The sequence below is a fragment of the Hyperolius riggenbachi genome, chromosome 1 (assembly GCF_040937935.1).
Source record: "Hyperolius riggenbachi isolate aHypRig1 chromosome 1, aHypRig1.pri, whole genome shotgun sequence".
In the NCBI taxonomy this organism is placed as follows: Eukaryota; Metazoa; Chordata; class Amphibia; order Anura; family Hyperoliidae; genus Hyperolius; species Hyperolius riggenbachi.
The window spans coordinates 245,534,167-245,558,994 of NC_090646.1; the positions used below are offsets into that span (position 1 = coordinate 245,534,167).

Genomic DNA, 24,828 nt, shown 5'->3' on the forward strand with positions numbered 1-24,828 from the left:
CCTAGCTCTCTATATAGTATAATCAAGTACTGCTAATTACACTGAATACAAGTGCTATGAGTACCATGTGGCCCAGTATACAACTGGGTGTAGTAAGAGTTCTTAACATTAGTGTACATAATTGTTTTTCACCATTTTCATAGTGTGTACCCCTTTATTAATGACTGTGCTGGCTAAGTGCCCCTGCTGTAGGTTACATCATCTCAGGTACCTTGCTACATACATAAATTAACCACTTCGCATCCAGACCTTGTTTTCCCCTAATGGACCAGAGCAGTTTTGACGCTTTAGCGGTGTCCCTTTTTAATCAGCAATAACTTAATCCGTACTAATGTCAATTAAATGATCTATATGTCGTTTTTTTTCAAGACAAACTAAGCTTTCATTGGGGGGTATTTGGTCCCAAGTAAAATGTTCCTCTCTATGCATTTTAATGGGAAAAAGTGGAAACAAATTTAAAAAATGCATTATTTCTCAATTTTGACCAATTCCTGCTTAAAAATAAAAAAGTGCTATTGACATAAAAACTGTACCACCAGTTTATGTCGCCCCAGTATAGATATCCAGATGTGTCCCCGGTATCACCTTCCCAAGTATAGCCAGATGTGTCCCAAATATCAGCCCCCCCAGCATAGCCAGATGTGTCCCCTGTGTTTGCCACCTCCAGAAAAGATTGACAGATGCACCCCCAGGAATAGTGCCCCTCCTTTATAGCCAGATGTGTCCCCGGGATCAGAATTACACCATTATAGCCAGATGTACCCCCAGGATTAGCGCTGCCCCCCCCATTATAGCCAAATGTGCCCCCCAGTGTTAAGTTATTGCCACCCAGATGCCTAGATTTGCCATATTATTTAATCCGCCCTCCCCTCGGTTACCCATATGTCCCCCAGTCAGTTTAACCCCCCCCCCTTTACATATCCCTCCCCCCAAGAATTGATAGCCAGATTTCCTCCCCCCCCCCCCATCAGGCATCCCCTCCTTGCACAAATCATTAAAAAAAATGCACCAGCAAGCAACCTCTCTCACCTTACCTCGTTCCTGCGACTATCCTGAAGCCCGAGCCTCCGATCCCCGCTCTGCAGTCAGCCGTGTATTGCCAGTTACCCGGGTCCCGGCTTAACAACGGGTAATCGGCAATACGCAGCTGACTGCAGAGCGGGATCGGAGGCCAGGGCATCAGGATAGTCGCAGGAACGAGGTAAGGTGAGAGAGGTTGCTTGCTGGTGCATTATTTTAATTATTTGTGCACGGAGGAGGACAGATGAAGGATCGCTGCAGTTGACTACTGCAGCGATCGTTCATGGGAGTGGGGTGGACTAATTGGCTACAAGGGAACATGTTCCCTTTAACCAATTAGTAATGCACCTGACAGTGATGGGGGTGCACTCTGAAGTGCACCCGATCGTGCAAGCTTAATCAGTATATCTATGTCGTGGTGGCTTGGAGGGTGCCACAGATGACGTAGATATACTGTAGCAGTGGAAAAAGTGTTTAATTAAGTATATATAATATGTATATACTCGAGTATAAGACTAGACATTAGGTCTGATTCGCTTCATAAAAGTATAGGCGTTGGCTTATACACGAGTCACCGGCAAAACTGAGCATAGAGTAATGTGTGTGCTAATAGCGACATTCCCATTTGCAGTAATTTACCCAGTCATGACTCATAAGTAAAACTTTCTTGATAAAGGAAATTCCAAGAAAACACAGGTGTGAAAGTCCTGGCCACAACAATAAACAAGGAGAGGGGCAGGGGGAAATACTGGGCTGCATAAAAGGGAGTGAATAATTGCTGCACGTGAGGGCCTGGAAGCTGCACTTAAGGGACAGGAGGGGTTAAGGACTGCAATACTGTCAGGGCAGTCATTAACCCCCCACCCCCAAGCCCCAAGTGCAGCCATTAACTTTGCTGGGTAGACTTATACTTGAGTCAATAAAAAATTCACGCTTAAGAGGGTTGAATATTGGAGTTGACTTATACATGAGGTCGACTTGTATTCAAGTATATACTAGGTGTGTTCCATAATTGTGTATATACGCTTTATAAAATTATTTGATGCTTCTAATTAACTATACGTGCCAAGGTTCATGTTTTAAATCTCAACACTTTATATAAGGGTTTAACAAGTTGAAGTGCCCCTAGAACTTATTAAAGTACCTCTTGGGGTGCACATACACCATGTGCTGAGATCCTAGAGACTCTTGCAGGATCCATAAATGAACAAAATAGAATAAGGCCTTGTTAAACTCATGACGCACTTCCGAGCGCATTTGGAAGAGCATATGATGTGCGACACTCAAGAACGGCAGAAGAGCATAGACAGCCCTTCTGCCATTCACATCACAGGCGCTGCGAAGCAGTACGATGCACTATGATGCGCTAGCGTACTGCGCAGTGCTGACCCATTCACTGTAATGAATGGAATCAGCAGGACAGCACATAGCAGCGCAGATGGCGTGCGATTGTACGTGTTGCGTTCCGATCTCACGGCCATCTGCGTGTCATGATGTGAATGTACCCTTACAACTGTCTGTCAAGAGTTATGGAAGTTGTGGATAGAGCTCAACAACAGTTGCTATGAGCACAAGGGGTCCAGAAAACAATCAGACTAACGTCTGCAGACTAACCCAGATGCTGCAGATAAAAGTTTGCTGAAATATTGAGTATTAAATCATTTTCAGCTAACAAACTTAGTGGAACACCAATACAGATGTGAATGGAGGTTCTCCACTCACTGTTGCAGGAGGGTCCTATAATGCATTGTTCTTCTGATCCTGTGACACACAAAAAAAAATCTGTCTCAGTGGATCAGGGTTTTGTCTGAGAACATAGTTACATAGTTACATAGTTATTTTGGTTGAAAAAAGACATACGTCCATCGAGTTCAACCAGTATAAAGTACAACACCAGCCTGCTCCCTCACATATCCCTGTTGATCCAGAGGAAGGCGAAAAAACCCTTACAAGGCATGGTCCAATTAGCCCCTAAAGGGAAAAATTCCTTCCCGACTCCAGATGGCAATCAGATAAAATCCCTGGATCAACATCATTAGGCATTACCTAGTAATTGTAGCCATGGATGTCTTTCAACGCAAGGAAAGCATCTAAGCCCCCTTTAAATGCAGGTATAGAGTTTGCCATAACGACTTCCTGTGGCAATGCATTCCACATCTTAATCACTCTTACTGTAAAGAACCCTTTCCTAAATAAATGGTTAAAACATTTTTCCTCCATGCGCAGATCATGTCCTCTAGTCCTTTGAGAAGGCCTAGGGACAAAAAGCTCATCCGCCAAGGTATTATATTGCCCTCTGATGTATTTATACATGTTAATTAGATCCCCTCTAAGGCGTCTTTTCTCTAGACTAAATAAACCCAGTTTATCTAACCTTTCTCGATAAGTGAGACCTTCCATCCCACGCATCAATTTTGTTGCTCGTCTCTGCACCTGCTCTAAAGCTGCAATATCTTTTTTGTAATGTGGTGCCCAGAACTGAATTCCATATTCCAGATGTGGCCTTACTAGAGAGTTAAACAGGGGCAATATTATGCTAGCATCTCGAGTTTTTATTTCCCTTTTAATGCATCCCAAAATTTTGTTAGCTTTAGCTGCAGCTGCTTGGCATTGAGTACGATTATTTAACTTGTTGTCAATGAGTACTCCTAAGTCCTTCTCCAAGTTTGATGTCCCCAACTGTATCCCATTTATTTTGTATGGTGCTAGACCATTAGTACGTCCAAAATGCATGACCTTACATTTGTCAACATTGAATTTCATCTGCCATGTATGTGCCCATATAGCCATCCTATCCAGATCCTGTTGCAATATGACACTATCTTCCTGAGAGTTGATGATTCTGCACAATTTTGTATCATCTGCAAAAATAGCAACATTGCTCACTACTGCATCTACTAGGTCATTAATAAATAAATTGAAGAGCACTGGACCCAGAACAGACCCCTGTGGGACCCCACTGCTAACAGTCTCCCATTTTGAGTACGATCCATTGACCACAACTCTTTGTTTTCTGTCCATTAGCCAGTTCCCTATCCATGCACACAGACTCTTCCCCAGTCCTTGCATCCTCAACTTTTGCACCAGACTTTTGTGGGGAACAGTGTCGAAGGCCTTTGCAAAGTCCAAGTATATCACATCTACAGCATTCCCAATATCCATATTAGCATTCACTACCTCATAAAAGCTGAGCATGTTAGTCAAACAGGACCTGTCTTTAGTAAACCCATGTTGATGCTGAGAAATAAGATTATTTTCTACTATGAAGTCATGTATAGTATCTCTTAGTAACCCCTCAAATAGTTTGCATACAACTGATGTTAAACTTACAGGTCTATAATTTCCTGGATCAGATTTTTTGCCCTTCTTAAATAATGGGAAAACGTGGGCTGTACGCCAATCCACTGGGACTCTGCCAGTTGCAAGAGAGTCACAAAAGATAAGATAAAGGGGTTTATCTATAACTGAACTTAATTCCCTTAGGACCCGAGGATGCATGCCATCCGGGCCAGGTGCCTTGTCTATTTTTAATTTATTTAGTCTTGCCTTCACTTCTTCCTGCGTTAAGTATTTAATATTACAGTTAGAAGATTGAGACTCTTCTGCCTCTGTAGTTTGCAACAGTGCTGTTTCTTTTGTGAAGACAGAAGCAAAGAAAGCATTTAATAACTCTGCCTTACCTTGGTCATCCACCATTGAGTTCCCATCCTCATCCTTTAGGAGTCCTATACAGTCAACCTTTCTTTTTTTAGAGTTAATGTACTTGTAAAACTTTTTTGGATTAGATTTGATATCCTTAGCGATTTGTTTTTCAGCTTCAATCTTTGCCTGCCTAATTTCTTTTTTACAATTTTTATTGCACTCCTTATAATTGCTTAGTGCAGCCTCGGTCCCCTCCTGTTTTAAGACCTTATAGGCATTCTTTTTCCGCTTCATTTTATCTTTAACCTTTCTATTCATCCATAGAGGCCTTTTTTTATTCCTAGACATTTTGTTTCCATATGGGATATACATACTACAGTATTGATTGAGTATAAGTTTAAAAGCTTTCCATTTCCCTTCAGTGTCTTCCCCTTGTAGTACATTATCCCAGTTCACCAAACTTAGTGCCTGCCTAATTTGAGTGAACAGTCACTGAAAACCGGTATAACTGACCAACCAAAGTCTGTGGGTACTTTAATCATGCAAGAAGTGCCCAAAATTCACAGACATGTACACACACACTTGTATAGTATGAGATTGCTCATGTATTAACAGTTCAAGCACTGCTCAGTGGTGGTATTGTACTAGTCAACCTAAACAACCGCCCTTTCATCATGATAATAGTGGCTTCAATAATATGCACAACAGATAACCTAACTACAGTGCTATATGGGCTTGCCAAAAAGAAGAGCAGTCATCAAATGCCACATTTAGTGTAATCCTGGGACTACTGGAAATGTTTATTTAGTGTTGTATTAAAAAAACAAAGGGATGCATGCCCTAAGCCATGTGCCCCAAATTACAACAATATAGGCATTATTTGAATAAATGGTTTAGATAACACTTACATATCCAATGTAAATTATTTTAGATTCTTACATGATTCCAAATATTTTAAATGTATTTCGGCATACTTTCAATGTTTCTTGTTGTTGTTTATTTGAAGGAACCTTATCCACCTGGCACAGTTCCATCCATTTGCAAAATCTATTATGTTACGTTTAATATATTCATACAGGAAGTTTAAGCTGCACTGGGGGGAGGTGGAGCTGTGCATTAAATCACAACAGCAATCAATCATTCTGTCAAAAACCATAGCCATATTTCGCCTGGTTAGTTCACCAACCTGAATAACAATAGGGTTTTTTTCAGGGTAAACCAGAAACTCAGTGGAGAGACATTGGTTTCCCCAGGCTACATTTAAGTATTCAGATGAACAGCAACAATTAAGCAGCCCATACACTCAGCCGATTTTCTGGCCGACCGATCGATCGCGGTCGATCGATCGATCGATCGATCGCAAATCGGTTGGCCAATCGACCGATCGACGGCCGATTTCGATCGATTTCGATGGATTTCCATCGAACTTGCAGGGTGGAAAATTTAGGTCGATCTGATGAGATTGCTTATCAGTTTGCATTGGCCTTAATGGAAATCTGATGGCAAAAATGCCATCAGATCGAATTTCAACAGATTTCAAACTGAAATCTATTGGAATTCTATACTGGTAAAAAATGTTCTAAAAACGCATCAGATAGATCATCAGATGCATTTCTTATCTGTCTGCTGCCAATCTGACGAGTGTATGGGCACCTTTAGACATAGAACTCAGTGGGGTGGCAGTTCTGTTTCTGACATTTCATTAGCATTTGACTAAAATCCAACAACTGCTACAACAATGAAATCTTTACGGGATATATAAAGTGATTTCTTCTTCACAACCATAAACTGTAGCGTGATCTAACAAAAACAGTATTTTTATCGGTATGTTTCAATGAATCTATTATAGGGGGTTTTACACCACTTATGATATTTATTGGAGTTATTTTTTGCACAGCTCGATTGAGTAAGTAAAAACACAAGTGATTTGGTTCTATTGTCTTTTTATGCCAGCCATTCTAATGGCAGTGTTGTTTAAAATGTACTATGTCTTCTAATACCTATTTCATGAAATTAGATTTTAATGGGATGGAATGACTTGGAGAAGGAAATATATATTAGTATTTGTGTTTCTAAATGAAAAGGAATCTTTTATAAGCCATTTTCTCTGGGAATTACAGTTGTTGCCAAGGCGGTATTGCTGTGTGCAATGCAGAAAAAAAGAATTAATCTTTAATGAAGGAGTTAAAAGAAATTAGGTTAGAATCCCAAAGCAGCAAAATAATTGGAAAATGATCAGTCATTGCTTCTGTCTTGTGAGACCACAGCCCAGATAGTGCTTACTCCTATGCTGGTTCAGGGAAAGGCAGTGCATGTTTGCTCCATCTGCAACGGGATCCGGGTACGGTACTGGGAAGAAGAGGATGCTTATGTAATTTATTAGAGGATATCCATAATGCAAAATGATCCCTCTGTAAAGTTAGCACAATTACTGTACTACAGTACACAATCCTCACTGTACTGTTATCTATAGTACTATAAAATAGGGATAGTCGATTAGATGCAAATAGTTCCAACTTGATGCAAAATTGTATGCTAAAAACGTTGTTTGCGGACCCCCATTTTCATGTAGAAGTCCTTCATACAATGGAGGAATGAAGTCCAGCAAGTGATGAACACAGGGAAGTATATGACTTTAAATTAACCAAAAAATGCAGCAAAGTCAAAAAGAAATGTGCATGACATGCATGAGAAAGGGTTTGTTATTTCCACTGCTATAAACAGAAAAGCCGGAAGGCCATGCCAGGTCCATGTTGGAAGGAATATCAACCACATAAATGTCTTTCTATTAAAGGGAACCCGAGGTGAGAGACTTATGGAGGCTGACATACTTATTTTCTTTTAAACAATGTACATTGACTGGCTGTCCAGCTGCTCCATTGGCACTAATACTTTTAGTCATAGACCCTGATCAAAGCATGGAGATCAGCTGTTTTTGACAAAAATCTGACAAGATTAGCAGCATGCCTGTTTCAGGTGTGTGATCCAGACACTACTAACCAGAGAGATCAACAGGACTGCCAGGCAACTGATATTGTTTAAAAGGAATTTAATATGGCAGCTTCCATATCCCTTTTAGCAAGGGTTCTTTTTAAACTATGTGCACACCTAGGTTAACTGTCCCACAAAATGATAATTCCTAAACATTTTATGAGAAAGTTTAACATCCTGGGGACTGCCTAACGCCGATCGGCGTCAAGTCCTGGGGCTGCATATTGCAGGAGATCGCTCGCAGGCTGCGCGCGCATCTCCTGCTCTAGCGGCGGAGCTCCACCCCGCCTTCAGTCTCCGGGCGGCCATTGCCGCTCGGGAGACTGTTAGATGGCGAAATCGAGAGCTGTGTTGGTGGGGTGTATCGGGGGGGGGGGGGGGGGGGAATCACTTGTGTGCTGTGTTGTGCGGCCCTGCAGCTTGGCCTTAAAGCTGCAGTGGCCATTTTAGTAAAAATGTGCCTGGTCTTTAGGGGGGTTTACCACTGTGGTCTACAAGTGGTTAACTACTTGCCGACCACTCCATGCCAATTGGCGTGAACGTGGCGGCTCCCCTAGGACCACTCAACGTCAATTGCTGTGAAGTCCTGGGGGCGTGTTTTGCAGGAGATCGCGATGCTCTCACCCACGGGGGTGTTACCAATGAGGAAGTGATCCAGCGTGGTGGACGGACGCTGAGGGGGATGAGGAGTCTGAAAGGACGGTTCCATACTAAGCCCTGCCAGGCGGCCACTGCATGGGGGAGAGCCCACTAAAACTGTATGCACTTTATATTTCTATGGACATGTGAGCATTTTTAATATTTTATTAAACTTCTGGATGGTTTTACGCTATGAGAGGCCTTGTGCTTTTGTTTTGAGGTGATTGCTGAGGGTCTATGGATAAGGGTGAGTTTCTAGTCCTGAGGGTGTGGTGGAGGTGTAAAGCAGAAGCCTATGCAACGTTGAATACCCACTACTTGGCTTGAAGATATATATGGGACTTGCTGTTTAGTCTTTTATGGACAATTGGTTCATTTATATGGTAGCAAGGACTCACTCAAAGCAGTAGCGCGACCTTGTTTGTAAATGAGCATTTGATATTTGTTTTAAGGAATGCGCACCACCAGTGTACTAAGTTATATGTAATCTTATTTACCAGTGCAGTGTTTTCTATTGTGTTTATTAATGTGCAATGGCCTAGTTTGTTTACTACGCTACACACCATGCATTGTGACTAGCTACTGTGTACCTGCAGTTTCAGTAGAAGCCTACTCTAATGTTTCTCAGCTCTGGTCTATAAGTTACTCCAGTTGGTTATGATTGAGAGGTTCCTGGTACAGCTGTAATAATATTTGTGGCAGCAATATAGATTTAATTATGTGTGCGAGGTTAAAGAAACTGTATAAACATGACTTGCTGGAGAAATGGAAAAATGCTGGTAAGTATCATAAAATTGCTGATCAGCAGCATGGTACCCATTTCTCTACTTTAGCAGAGGAGCAATACATTTTAGTAAGGATTTGTGACCTAGCTGCTACTCAATCTCTTGCCATTGGGGTGAATTTAGCAATGTAACTGAAGAAGCAAGGGTAGAGAAGGAAACCCTTAGTTCCACTGTAAAAGTCCAAAAAAGTATCAGAGACAGACTGGCAGTTGGAGATCTCCAAAAACTGCACCAGTGCAGGTCATATGACTAACATGTTTCACACTTTTAACCTGTGCATTGATAATTTACTGTTGGGGAGAAAGCAAGAGACAAGGAGAAAAATAATTTAGTTTGGAAGGGGGATTTAAGAGACAGTGGTCTATATAATATAATAATAAACTGCAGCAGTATTTCTGACCTTTCCCATTAGTGTACCACAATCACATTCTTTGCCAAAGCAAAGTTCAATTTGTACTATTAAAATCTATCTTGGGTACCATAAAAGTGCAACCCATACAAATTTAAGAAAATACATGTCTTGATATAATCCCTTGATAACTATTACTGCCAGCTGACATTACAGTAAACATATCTTCTTGTATGGTTACCGTCCCAAGCAGGTGAGAGAGAGTGTCCCTGCAGTAGTACGCTGGAGAACAGTGCACTATACAACAGTAAACAATGGAGTACAGCAGGAGAGGGCCATTCACAGTGTTGTACCTGAATAGGCTGAGTAATGAGTATATATATATATATATATATATATATATATATATATATATATATATATATATATATATATATATATATATACTGTGTGTGTATATATATATATATATATATATATATATATATATATATATATATATATATATATACTGTGTATGTATATATATATATATAGAGAGAGAGAGAGAGAGAAAGAGAGAGAGAGAGAGAGATATAGATAGATAGATAGATAGATAGATAGATAGATAGATAGATGGATGGATGGATGGATGGATGGATGGATGGATGGATGGATGGATGGATGGATGGATGGATGGATGGATGGATAGATAGATAGATAGATAGATAGATAGATAGATAGATAGATAGATAGATAGATAGATAGATAGATAGATAGATATATGCATACTGTATGTATGCCATATATATGCACAAACCAGATTCGACCAGTTTCAATGTTTCATGCAGCCTGATAGATTCCCAGTTATGAACAATATACACTGGCCATTTTAATATTGATTTTTTTTAGCAGTGTCAATTACATATCTCCTAAAGAATCAAAGCTTGCTTCATGAATAAATTATTGCACATATGTTAGGTAATCGCCATAGACATTCACATTATGGCATTTCATTGAACATGGAGTTAATTCTTCTGCAGTACCAGCATGATTTGATATGTTCACTAAGCTTTACAACTCAATTTGTACTGCATTGAAATGCACTTGACTTTTTAGTCATCTGGGTAATTAAATATTTTACAAATGTTCACAACAGTGTACAAATGATGCTGTTCTCTCCAACATTTCAGATAAACTTTCACTGACAAATTCAGTGAGAGAGACTGCTACATCGTTGACTGGCAGGAAGAGGAAAGGAGGGGGCCGCAGGGAAGACACAGTAAGAAAGAGAGAGAACAAGTTCAAAGACATTGGTTCCACCTCACTGAACTAGCAAATAACATATTATGTACTAACCTAATTATCTTATATTACTAACCTAATGAATTTTACTGCCAATCCCAGGTCTGCAATACAGCATGTTCCATTTTTCTTCACCAATATGTTTTTGCTTTTAAGGTCCCTGTGGGCTATGGCAGGCTTTCCTTTTGTCCCAAAGATTTCTGTATGCAGGTGACACAAGCCACTGACAGCAGAGTATGCCAGCTTCAGCATCGCCTTGGTGTCAAGTGTTGTTGATTTCAGGTAATCGTACAAGGAGCCGTTTTCATGATAATCGGTGATCAGGTATAGCTGTGTCCAGGATCCTGTCCCTTTAATATCAGCAGCAATGAATCCTGTAAAAATAACGAAACAAAACAAAGAAATTACATCTAGATACAAAATGTTCATGCGAGAATCGCTATTTGTAAGTTATTAAATAAATAAATAAGAGCAAAGTTAAAACCCAGCCGTTGCTGTCTGGTTTGTATCGCCAGAAGCATCATTTTTTTCTAAAGCTTTTTTAGTTTTCTGTTAGTAAAAAAAAATGTGCTTTACATAAAAGCTGTTTGAGTTTTTCAAATAACTAATACGTTCTATAGAGATGCTGAATCTTTAAAGCAATCATTTACACGTTTCAGCACCATGCCAGCTCAATTTGTCAGTTTATTTGTTTTTGTCAGCTGAGCTGAAGTGAATGTGTGAACATTTAAAGTATAAAAAAATTAAACACAGTAGGTGGGGGCTGGGAGGCAGAGAAAAGTGATAGAAAGAGGGAGGAGTTACAACGCTATGGTAATCAGAGCTGATTAATCAAGGCAAGGCAATGCTGATCCCCCTGCTGCTGCTACCAGTGGCATAACTACAGACCTCAGGAGCATTTTATGGAGCTGTCCACCCCCTTGTGGTGGGGAGGGGCAGGTTTGAATTTTGCATTCCTTGCATCCCTGGGCTCCCTTGCCTTCCTTGTGGGCTGCAATCTCACTGTTAATAGGTTCCAGTCAGGCTGTGCTACCCATGCACAGCCATCACTGGTAACAATCTGCTTCTGTGCACATAGTACTGCGCAGGTGCAGAATGCTCCCGGCAGTGGAAGTGCACACATGCGGCCAGGATGTGCATGTGCATTACAGCATGACTGGGCCAGCTGAAGGACAATGGAATTCATGGTGCTGGAGGAAGCCTCAGGTAAGTATCAGTTCTTTTCTCCTTTTGTCTATGGTACCCTTTAAATTCCGCATCGTCATTAAATAATGTGCTCTCCCTCCCACCCCAGTATGTTAGACAGATGTGCCCCACTACACCTCCCCCCCAATGTCCCCCTATCCCCACCTCCTTCCATCCTTACATTAAATAATGTGCTCCCCCTCCCACCCCAGTATAAAAGACAGGACTACGCCGAAGAAGTATATTGCAACAATTAATCATGGCTTTGGCTAAAATATTGCTGCCACGGCAGGACAATGCCAAGGGGCTGAATTCCCGCCAGATTTATAATTTTTCCATTCTTGTGTACTGGAAACCCATTTATTTATTTAAGGCTGTTTGTTGTAGGTATTATAAAAAAAAATGATGTGGATGATTTAAGCTTTTTAAGAAAAAAAATAAGAAAAAGAAAATGATACTATTCAAGTAATAGTTGACTGTTACATCCAATTAGCAAAATATATTTTTTTTTTTTACTATAGATACAAACAGTTTATACAATATATGGTAATATAGGAACAAACGAGAACAGGAAAAAAAAGCCTTGTTTAAGTTTTCCTTTTTAATTTCCTATTAAAGTTTTGTATGTAACGTATTTGATCAGTATAATTACGGTAGGAAATAAGGTTCCAATTTGTGGTCATGATCAGGTGTCACTAGTGTTTCCTAAGCAGGAAGAAATCCCAGCAAATCAAAGTATTAAAAATCACATAATCATAAGAATTGCATGCCTTATCATGACTTGCAATACACATGAGCAATTCCATGCCCCTATGGCAAAAAATATACGCATAACAGATATTGTGCTGCTTGCTTATTCTCCCTAACTGCTAACAGACTGAATTACTTTCATGTTTTACTTAACACTGCATGGGCTAGTGAAACAAACGGATCCTAATGTGATCTAATTGTTTTTATACATGTGAAGTATTTTTAAGACAGCCTGTCACTAAATAGATCAAATACTTAATATCAGTTTGAATAGTTCCTGATTTAAAACAGTCCTAAAGATCACCAAGAGTCTTGGATGTCAAGCATTCCATTCAGAATGTATCATACAAAGGAAGAGGATGCCACCTACTGCACATTTCCAGTAACAACATTTGTCAGCTATCATGGAGAAGGTTAGAAATGAAAAGCAGAGTATTGGGAGAAATTAACCTTAGCCTTTTGACAGTTCTATGTTAACAACAGATGTGTATACAGAAAAGATTACCTTATTTATACAAGCAAGTGTTTCATATTAAGGTCATTTATCATCCTCACTGGCATATAGACACCAATAAACCGCCACATTAATGGGAAAGGTTATGAAAGCATATACTGAAACGCTAAATAATCCGCAACCCATCTTTTTTTAATAAAAATAAATTTGTTCCCGCTCCACAAACATTCTGAAGCACTTATCAAAATATTGTATTTGAGAAGATCAGCTGAAGTACAATAATAGCTAAAGTTGCTCAAAAACTCATAAAATATGGATTCCAAAGTATTATTTTACTTTCTTCTTACAGGCAAAACAATTTGTTCTCATGTCAGAGCTATCTTCAGGGTGAGCCATGCAGATAAATATATCATTTATATGATAACAAAATAATGTTTATTACAAGAAAATTGTAATTCTGTTGAGACACTGCACAGCTAGGAAAGTGGTGTCACTTTACTATGCTACAGGGTTAAACAAATGTGATTTGTTAAGTTGTTTTTTCCCCTAGCTTGTTGACACAATTTTAAATTCCTGCTCTATTGACCCCCAGAATGTAATATGTCACTCTTCATTACAGAGTAGTGTGCTATACAATTTGGACAGGCTATGTAATGAATAGGCATGATGAATAAGATGCAAACTATTTCATGTAGGGTTATGCTCATTTATGCAGCTACTAACTGGACCCCACCTTGGTTTTATTTGATTGGTCCATATTCATGCTGCGGAAATTTGCATATAAAATTGCACAACTCTGCATCAGCTTGGAATTTTTTGCAGCTCATTGACCATCTCTAACAATGAACTATGGGAAGCCAATTAGCAATTACTTATTTTTACATTAAAGAGTAGCGTCCCAAATATATATGTAAACCCATTTTTTCTAAAATGGGTTTTTAAATGTCCCCTATTTTTTTTTTTTTTTTACCTGATGTGTGCAACTATGCAGTGCCAACAGGATTGTGGAAAAATTTAAATCGCAGAACTTCCTATATCTGATAAGATAAGGACACTATGACCAAAGGGTAATTGAATCCCCCCCTTCCTTTGAAGAGTTTACAGAGTGATATAAGCCTGTTATCTAGGTGATGTTTGCTGTGGGTGGAACAGTAATATGCAAAATAAGCAGTAAATTAACACTGTGCTGGGTAAAAAAAAAGGCAGATTTAACCTTCCTGGCGGTAAGCCCGCCGGAAGGCACCGCTCAGGCCCCGCTGGGCCGATTTGCATAATTTTTATTTTTTGCTACACGCAGCTAGCACTTTGCTAGCTGCGTGTGCAATCCGATCACCGCCGCTACCCGCCAATCCGCCGCTATCCGTCGCGCCACAGCTGCCCCTCCCCCCAGACCCCATGCGCTGCCTGGCCAATCAGTGCCAGGCAGCGCTGTGGGGTGGATCGGAGTCTCCTTTGACGTCACGACGTCGATGACGTCGGTGACGTCATCCTGCCCATCGCCATGGCGATGAGGGAAGCCCTCCAGGAGATCCCATTCTTTGAACTGGTGGGGCTGGGGGGATGCCGCTGAGCAGCGGCTATCATGTAGCGAGACCTTGTCTCGCTACATGAAAAAAAAAACCCCAGCTTTGCTACCCCCTGGCGGATTTTGATAAACCGCCAGGAGAGTTAATGTCACTTTTGGCATCACAGAGAAACAGTAAAATTGGAGACTAGCAGAAATATTATTTTCTCATGCTACACTCTTTGAATATAGATGGGAAGTGTATTGGTAAACACTTGGTGACTCCTCTGATAGTAGACTTTGCCCAGAATTAAGCAGAGGAAACTACAACAAAAACAGGGAAATGATTACCGTATTTTTCGCACCATAAGACGCACTTAGGTTTGGGGGACAAAAATCAGGGAAAGAAATATAAATTAAACCTGGTGAGTCTATGTTGCAGGGGCATTTTGTGGAGCTTCCCCCAAGCTGTCTCTAAGCTGCACTGCCCAGCTTAAGTAGCCCCAACTTCCCCCAGGCCCACTAAGCCTCCTGCAGCCCTGGCAGTGTGATCTGTGTGAAAAAAGGGGGCACCTGAGGGAGGCAGGAAGATCATGAACTGCAGGGTGGGTGGCCTCCCATACTTTGATCTACCTTTGACACTTGTCCCCTCTCCCGCTAAGCATCCATGACCCTGGCAGCTAAGCAGCTCCCCAGCTAAGTGACCCCCGACAGCTAATCGGCTCCAACCTAAGTTTCATGTGAATCAGACACCTATGATGTGCCCCGCTAACTATCCCGACACCACCAACACCTGAGCAGCCCGGCCCCCAGCTAAGTCTCCTGGCACCCCCAACATCTGAGCAGCCCGGCCCCCAGCTAAGTCTCCTGGCACCTAAGCAGCTCCCCTGCTAAGTCTACCGTCACCTCTGTCAGCTCTCGGAAGAAACTCTCATCTGATCCGGCTGTTTCTGTGTTAGTCCGCTCTTGCTTGTATTCTCTCTGTCGCTTCCAATCCCGGCTGCTCACATCCCGGGTGGCGTCCTCTCTCAGCGTGACCACATGATTGGTCACATGATGGTCACATGATGGGTCACGAGGATGCCAGCGGGGATGCGAGCAGCTGGGATTGGAAGCGCCAGAGAGAATGCAAGCAAGAGTGGACTGAGGACCAAGGAACAGCCAGATCGGATAAGAGTTTACTCCGAGAGCTGCAGGGGGTGACGGTAAACTTAGCGGGGTGGGCGCCCATTTGTTGGAGGTGCCGGGAGACTTAGCTAGGGGCCGCTCATGTGTAGGGGGTGACGGTAAACTTAGCGGGGTGGGTGCTCATGTGTTGGAGGTGTCGGGAGACTTGGGGGTGAGCCGTTTAGGTGTCGGGATCACATAAAACTTAACACGGGAGCCGCTTAGGTGCTGGACGACATAGGAGGCTTTGCGGGGGAGCCACTTAGCTGCCAGGGGTATTGAGGCTTAGCAGGATGGCGGAACAAATGTTAGAGGTAGATGAAAGTATGGGAGGCCACCCGCCCACCCTGCAGTACGGGATCTCTCTGCCGCCACCTCTTTCACACATTTCCCACTGCAGGAAGCTTAACAGAACACCGCAAGCATTATTAATGGGAGGGGGCGATGCCGGGTGCTAGCCTAAAAGTACTATTCGGACCATAAGACGCACTGAGTTTTTCCCCCTATTTTGGGGGGAGAAAAAGTGTGTCTTATGGTCCGAAAAATACGGTAACACTCCTGTGAGTACAGACAGCCCTGTACAGGGGGTCTTCTTCAGTTTATTACTTTTATGTCACTTTGGGTACATTTTAAACATATTGGGATAGCTAAAAGTGATCCTGAAGTAATGTTTAAGTATTAACTAAAAATGGCCCCATGTACTGGGGTACCTTCTTATGACGGCATTCTTCAGTGAAGTGGAGGAAATTCCTCTGTCAAGCTCACAATGGGACCTCAGTATGGTCACGTTGGGATGTCAAATTTTGCCCACCTACACCTCGACGTTTGCATGGACTGGAATGCTGATCAGCCAAAACATGAAAACAAATTTCATAATATTGTACAGGTCCCAATTTTGCTGCCAAAAACAGCTTTGAGGAAAGGATGGACTCCACAAGGCCCCTGAACATCTCCTTTTTTAACTGGCACAAGATGTTGCCAACCAATCATTCAAGCCTTGTAAGTTGTGAGGTGAGGCCTCCCTAAATCACACATTTCTCAACATATCTCATAGGAGCCCAAAATAATCTGAATCATCCGACTAGGCCACCTTTTTCCATTGCTCCACAGTTCAGTTCTGACACTTGTGCCTATTGTAGTAAGGCAAAACATGCTTGGACCACCTCACAAAGTTTGCTGGTTTAAAGTTGCATTCACCGTCAAAACTACAAAATTCCTAGGCACTAGTAAAAATATGTATTAAAGTGGTGTTTGTTTTAAAAAAATAATAATTCCATGATGAATTTCAATCAAGAAACATACCTGATAATGCTGCAAATTGGAAAAACAAACATAACACCTTTCTGTACCACATGTCTTACTTGGTTTCTTGGCAACATCTCTAAAAGACCACTTCTGATAAGACCTCTCTGGCCGGTTCATAGGAGTGTTAGGGTGTTTGTGTTTTCTCGTTTAGTCTAGTTATGTCATGTCCTCATATAAAGGAGGTTTCATTTCATCAGAGTTACAAGTAAATATTTAACTTTTTCAGTTCTTAGGTCTTGTGGATAGCATAGGTTCTGTTGACATGTCCATTAACATGCCTAGTTTGAACCTAGCCTGAAGGTGGAAGGTATATATTTTCTTCAAGACATGTTTTAAAGATGCTAAGAGGGCATTGTATATTTTTAATCCAATGTTTCTATTCTCAGTTTAGGGATACTTGGTTCAGAGTTGTTTAGATGTGTTCTTTCATAAATATCACTAACCAGTTTTCTTCTCTGTCCAAAACTAGGAGAATGTAGCGTATCACACTCTTCCACAAAGGCCCAGATGTGTCTGTCTCTGCAGAAGTGTGTGTTATTATTATTATTTAGTATTTATATAGCGCCGACATATTACGCAGCGCTGTACAGTGTATATATATATATATATTGTCTTGTCACTAACTGTCCCTCAAAGGAGCTCACAATCTAATCCCTACCATTGCCATATGTCTATATTATGTGTTATGTGATATGGTCATCAGGCTGTTCTTGTTCTTGCCATAAACTTGCCATTAAAGTTATGGGGTAGGGCAACTATTCTCATGTATTGAACCTCCTTTAACGGTCAGTCACTTATGGACAGTGCCCAGATTTTAACTACTATTGCCACAAATTATAAAATGCAAAATACATATACAAAAATATACATACAGTATACAAAAATTACTTTTCCTATGTCGCTGTCACTTGCAGTAGGTAGTGAAAATCTGACATATCTGTCAGGTTCTGGACTAATCCATCTCCTCATGGGGGATTCTCAGTTATTTCTGTATTTACAAAAACAAAAAACACTTACTGAACTGCGGTTGCTCAGTTCAACTGCCAAAAGTGTATGCAAATAAGTAGGGAAGATGGCTGACATTTTGTATAGACCCTGCCCAGGGAGTGCTTTTAAGGAAATTAACTAATTCAAAGCTTGTCAGTTCTGTCAGATTTGTACTGCCTACTATAAGTGACAGCCACATAAGAGAAAAGTAATTTATAGTGCATTTTACTCAGAGAAAAATGTATATTTATGGGCAGCACGGTGGCGTAGTGGTTAGCTCTCTCGCCTTGCAGCGCTGGGTCCCTGGTTCGAATCCCAGCCAGGGCACTATCTGCAAAGAGTTTGTATGTTCTCTCCGTGTCTGTGTGGGTTTCCTCCGGGCACTCCGGTTTCCTCCCACATTCCAAACACATACGGATAAGTTAATTGGCTCCCACTAAAAATTGGCCCTAGACTACAGTACTTACACTACATAGTATAGACATATGGCAATGGTAGGGATGAGATTGTGAGCTCCTTTGAGGGACAGTTAGTGGGAAGACATTATATATATATATATATATATATATATATACACTGTACAGCGCTGCGTAATATGTCGGTGCTATATAAATACTTAATAATAATAATAATAATTTATATATATGTATTTTCAAATGTATATTTGTTCGGTGATAGTGGTCCTTTAACTATAGTGTGCACTGAAACCATCTGCTTTACTAAAATAATAATAATAATTATCCATATAGTATTATTCCCATGTATTTATTTAGTGCTTTAAAGAGTCCATAGTTATGTCAGGGTTGCCAACTCATCCCTTTAAAGGGAACCTATACTGAGAAGGATATGGATTTTTCCTTTTAAAATAATACCAGTTGCCTGACTCTCCTGCTGATCCTGTGTCTCTAATACTTTTAGCCACAGCCTCTGAACAAGCATGCAGATCAGGTGCTCTGACTGAAGTCAGACTGGATTAGTTGTATGCTGGTTTCAGGTGTGTGATTTAGCCACTACTGCAAACACAGAGATCAGCAGGATAGTCAGGCAACTGGTATTGCTTAAAAAGGAAACATCCACAACCCTCTCAGTTAAGGTTCCCTTTAAATACTGACATCTAAGTTATACAGGTTCTGGAGCTTCTCACAGATAATCAGTGCCTAAACTGCATCTAACTAGCCACAAGACCTGTATAATTCATAAGCGTCCGTATTTAAAGGGATGAGTTGGCAACACTGAGTTATGTGACTCAGAGGAGCTCATAGTTTCTACCATAGTCCCTACCAGAGTATAAGGACAGTTTCATCAGTATGTTTTTTTTAAAAAAACAGTTAGTGATAATTAAACACACTCTTTAATACCCCTTTACCATGTTCATTCAACCTTCTTATGTGAGAACTGTTAAGGCTGCGTGATATGTGCTCTGAATGCCTACCTGGATCTACTCGTATTTTAGCAACACACACATCGTGTTAAAGGCCTAAAACTGAGATTATGACACTGAAATAAGAACAATTGAAAGTTTCTGTTTTGTTTTGTACTCCTAGCACCCAGTACACTTAGGCATACATAGCTTTGTTCCCAGAGAAGACAAGAAACAGTGCTACACCGGCCAGAGCATACAGCCTGTTCCCTGTATTTAGGAACACAATATCCCTATGTTAAGACATATTTTATTGAATATCATTTCAACTCACTAAAGGACTGTCTAAATGGCATTCACGCAAGCGTTCCATGTGACCATGCTTTGCTCTCTCTCTCTCTCGGTTGAGTAATTTAAAAACAGCAAAGATAAAAGCTAGACTCATTAGGAAAAATCAATTCAGCAGGTTTACATGGAACAGTAAATTCTCAATGCTGCTTTTATCTTGAGCTATTAACTCTTCTGTTCCTTATTCTTCAATAAAAGTGAAACACTGGCACATACCAGCTTACAACATGACTTCATAATTCCAGCACAAGGCACACATCTGAATGTTAGAAGAGCAGGGGACATAATAGTGTTCAGACATGTATCCCCTGATATAATTTATAATTATTGTGACAACTCGCACAGTGATCAGGGATTTATGTAACCTGACGGCTGGTCTAAAGCTCCAGCAGATCCGTGATCTGAATTTTATGTAAGACATCAAGTCCTTCCTTCCAGTGTCCAAGGATTTTCATCACATGATATTACAACCTAAAACCTTGCCACTATTTTTACCTATGAAAAGTTTTTTTACAGCAATTACTAGCAATCAAATGCCCACAAGTCAAAGTTTTCATAATCTTGTTGCTATGTTACTTTATGATTGGTGCAGGTGTGGATGCAGGGGCTTAACATTAGACCCTGCAAAGGATACAGCCACAAAGGGGGGGGGGAGGGGGGTGCGGCAGAAGCCTCAGGGGGCCCCCGTGGGGAGAGACTGACAACTAAGGACACAGAAACAAAAAGCTTTCTGCTCTCCGCACAATTGTTCTAATGACTGCATCTGCTCAGCCACTGATAAGGAATCATGCAAAGTTTTGCAGACAAAGATTTGTAGACAGTCCCTATTCAGTGTTCAGCAGAGTCTTGTGTACAGCACCCTGCCCCCAACCTATCTACCCCTCCCCAAGTACTGTGTACTATAGTGATGTTGGAGAAGTCTGCAGAGCCACTTCTCCATCAGAAATGGACAGAGTGAGTGTAATAAGCTGAGGCTGGGAGTACATTCGTGTGTACTAGCCAATTGAATAACATTGGTTCTCAGATCTCCTGTGCAGAAAGTGGTGGTGGTGGTGGTGGGAGGGGGATGTTAATCCAAAGTTTTGCAAGGGGGCCCAGTGATGTTTACTTGTGCCCTGTTGGATGGGTGATTAAAGTACTTAATGTTTCAATTCATCTAAATTTATTCCCCAAACATCATACATTTTTACCTGACCGATCTGACTGATCATGGATTTAAAGCACAACTGTAACAACAGGGATATGGAGGCTGACATATTTATTTCCTTTTAAACAATACTAGTTGCCAGGCTGTCCTGCTTATTCGCTGTCTCAAATACTTATGGCCATAAACCCTGAACAAGCATGCAGCAGATCAGATGTTTCTGACATTATTGTCAGGTGTGACAAGATTAACCACATGCTTGTTGCAGTTGTGTGATTCAAACACTACTGCAGCCAAATAGATCAGCAGGTCTTTCAGGCAACTAGTATTGTTTAAAAGGAAATACATATAGCAGCCTCCATATTCTTTTCACTTCAATTGTCCTTTAAATGTTGAGAGAAAAGAGATTTTGAAGGGTATAATTGTGAAGCAACATAAACTCCTGTTTCTGGAATGCTTGTGCATTTGTGGATGGCTGAGTGTGTCAATGTTATCCCACATAGGCACAGTGTGCATAAATATTTCCATTCAGTTATTCTTTGCAGCTGTCAGTACTTATGGATGCTGAGCTGAGCACTTGATGCACCTAAAATAGAGTTTATAGCATCCAAATTCTTTCAGGACTGAGATGGCCATTCATGTACTGAGATTATTATCTACAATAAAGAATAAAACAGCATTTTCCCAAATTACACCATTAAAACTACTTGTCGACCGCGTCACGCCGATAGGCGTGGCCGCGGCGGCAGCCCCAGGACCGCCTAACGCCGATCGGCGTAAAGTCCTGTGGCTCTGTTTTGCAGGACCGCGCATCTCCTGCTCGGGGGGCCGGAGCCGCTTGGGAGACTGTTAGACAGCGAAACCGCCGTCTAAGTACTGGTACAGTGCTGCGATCTGCAGCAGCGCTGTACTGGGGACAGCCGTGTGCGCTGTAATGGGGACAGCCATGTGACGTGGCTGTCCCCCTGGGGGACTCAGAAGCGATCCGCTGTGATAGACTGAAGCCTATCACAGCCAATCGCTGTGATAGGCAGACAGGGGGAGAGAGGGAGGGAGGATAATTAACATAAAAAAAAGATAATTAAAAAGCACTAAGTAAATATTTATAAAAAAAAATAAACAAACCTGGGGGTGATCACACCCCACCAACAGAGAGCTCTGTTGGTGGGGGGGATAACTTGTGTGCTGTGTCGTGCGGCCCTGCAGCTTGGTCTTAAAGCTGCAGTGTCCTATTTCACACAAAATGGCCTGGTCTTTAGGGGGGGGGGGGTAAAGCCTGTGGTCCTGAAGAGGTTAAGCACTAGTCTGAAACAGGAACAACTGAGATCTGTGTGTGCCTTTGCTGCCTTGTTGTTTTACAGGAATGACTAAAGTGAACGCTAAAGTATAGAAAGTGCAAGATATCTTTAATGTATGGCAAGATTCCTCATACGCATTCAACTTCTATTTTTGAATTCCTGTGTGTGGATATTTGTAATATAGGAATGACAAGTGTAAAAAAATGCTTTGTCAGTGGAAGACCAGACATTAACCAGCTTTGTTGTGACAGATGTATATTTCTGCCTCCAGATCCCTGTACTACCATAAACTCACATAGTCTCTCCAAATCCATCCATGTGCCAATCAAGTACCCATGAAGTGGCTGCAAAAAGTAGGGATCACAAGAGCGACACAGAAATGTCACAACAAGCTTAATGATCTGTTTTTGTGATATCTTCTACAGTTCCTCTTCAAAGTTAACCATTTACATAATTACAGATAAGCAATAAGCAAGTACTAAAAAAAATCACCATGATTTTCAGGTATTACCATGTGTATATCAGCAGTTACATCTGAAGACTGCACAGCCAGCAACGTGCAAACCATATATTATTAGTAAAATACGGCTTCAACAAAAATAATAATGTCATATTCAATGGCATGTAAAAACACTGAGTGTTTCTGTGTAGCTGATTGCTACCTATCTAAGCTGAGCACTTATACAGCACAGCACAAACATGATTTTAGTTTTTTGCTCTATTTTTTTCTGAGGCAAAAGATCACATTTCTTTGGTTGACATTTCTGAATGTGTGAAACATAAGCTTGTCAAGATGAGCGATTAGTCTCAAAGGCCGGAAGAATAATCCCCACTTCGTCCATATGCCGTATCATATACCACATATGGTTGTGGTCTGCATTCAACTGCCAGGCTGTCCAAATGGCTGTATGATTGCACAAAGCATGTGCTGCTATCCCCAGCATATCGCACTGAGTGTCAAATGAATTGCTAGGAAGACAGAACAACACATTTCAATTTGGGCAGTCATTCTGAAACACAAGTTGCTTATTAAAGGTCTCTTTATCTAAAATAACCCTTCTCAGGTCTATGTGTTACTGTGTGCTACAGAACGGGTTACATATTATAGCTGATGAACAGTTATCTAATCAATAAAAATAAACAAAGAATGGAGAAATCAGGTTTACACAGAAACATTTTTTTTCTAATTTGAGGGTATTACTTAGCATCTTCTAACAGTGACCATACACAATTCATTTTTACTGGAGAAATATGATACATTTTTATGCTTCAACAAATAATTTTAAAAATGCAACATACATTACATAAATACATTTATAATCGATTTTGCAAAACATGTGAAAAAGTGATCAAATAAAACATTAAGTTTTTACATTGTTCTTTCTGATTGTTCCAATAAATCCGATCAGATCCGATTTTTATTGAAAAAAACCCATGAAATCTCAATAAGTAATTTTTTTTCTTGATACAGCTGTTCATTTTTATTGGGAAAAAAAGTTAAATCGGTCAATTTGATTTTATCGTGTATGGCACCTTTATTGTGATTAATCTTTAGAAAGAAAACTGAATAATGTATGGTACATTGGTTTGATTTTCACACAACACAATCAAAAAAGAAAATTGATTGAATGTAAAAGATTTAAAAAAATAAAAGTCACATGATGTTTCTATGTTATAAGTGATGTAAACTAATATGGTCATGCTTAGCGATGATCTAACACTTTTCTTTAGATGCCTGCAGACATAACATGACCCACCCCAGTGGTATATTAAAGCACTGATTATACCAGAAATGAACAGCAACATGCAAAAAGGGGACTGGTCAGCCCAGAAAGGGACAGTTACATGCAAAGAGAAGACTGGTCACCCCAGCAAGGGACAGATACATGCAAAGAGAGGACTGGTCACCCCAGAAAGGGACAGATACATACAAAGAGAGGACTGATCACCCCAGAAAGGGACAGTTACATGCAAAGAGAAGACTGGTCACCCCAGCAAGGGACAGATACATGCAAAGAGAGGACTGGTCACCCCAGAAAGGGACAGATACATACAAAGAGAGGACTGATCACCCCAGAAAGGGACAGATACAGTGGTTTTCAAAAGTATTCGGCCCCCTTGAATTTTCCACATTTTGTCATGTTACTGCCACAAACATGACTCACTTTTATTGTAATTCCACGTGAAAGACCAATACAAAGTGGTGTACACGTGAGAAGTGGAATGAAAATCATACATGATTCCAAACATTTTTTACAAATAAATAACTGCAAAGTGGGGTGTGCATAATTATTCAGCCTCCTTTGGTCTGAGTGCAGTCATTTGCCCATATACATTGCCTGATGAGTGCTAATGACTAAATAGAGTGCACATGTGTGTAATCTAATGTCAGTACAAATACAGCTGCTCTGTGACGGCCTCAGAGGTTGTCTAAAAGAATATTGGGAGCAACAACACCATGAAGTCCAAAGAACACACCAGACAGGTCAGGGATAAAGTTGTTGAGAAATTTAAAGCATGCTTAGGCTACAAAAAGATTGCCAAAGCCTTGAACATCCCACAGAGCACTGTTCAAGCGATCATTCAGAAATGGAAGGAGTATGGCACAACTGTAAA

At 40.8% G+C, this 24,828-nt stretch overlaps 1 protein-coding gene across 7 annotated transcripts in view; it reads right to left on the bottom strand.

The window, feature by feature from the left end:
* The window catches only part of BMPR1B (bone morphogenetic protein receptor type 1B), a 664,739-nt gene that overhangs the window by 7,904 nt on the left and 632,007 nt on the right, over nt 1-24,828 (bottom strand). For all 7 annotated transcript variants that reach the window (XM_068232346.1, XM_068232391.1, XM_068232364.1 and 4 more), the window contains one exon: nt 10,787-11,084. In XM_068232346.1, coding sequence (XP_068088447.1) covers nt 10,787-11,084 — 298 coding nt within the window. The remainder of the gene's footprint in view (nt 1-10,786; nt 11,085-24,828) is intronic.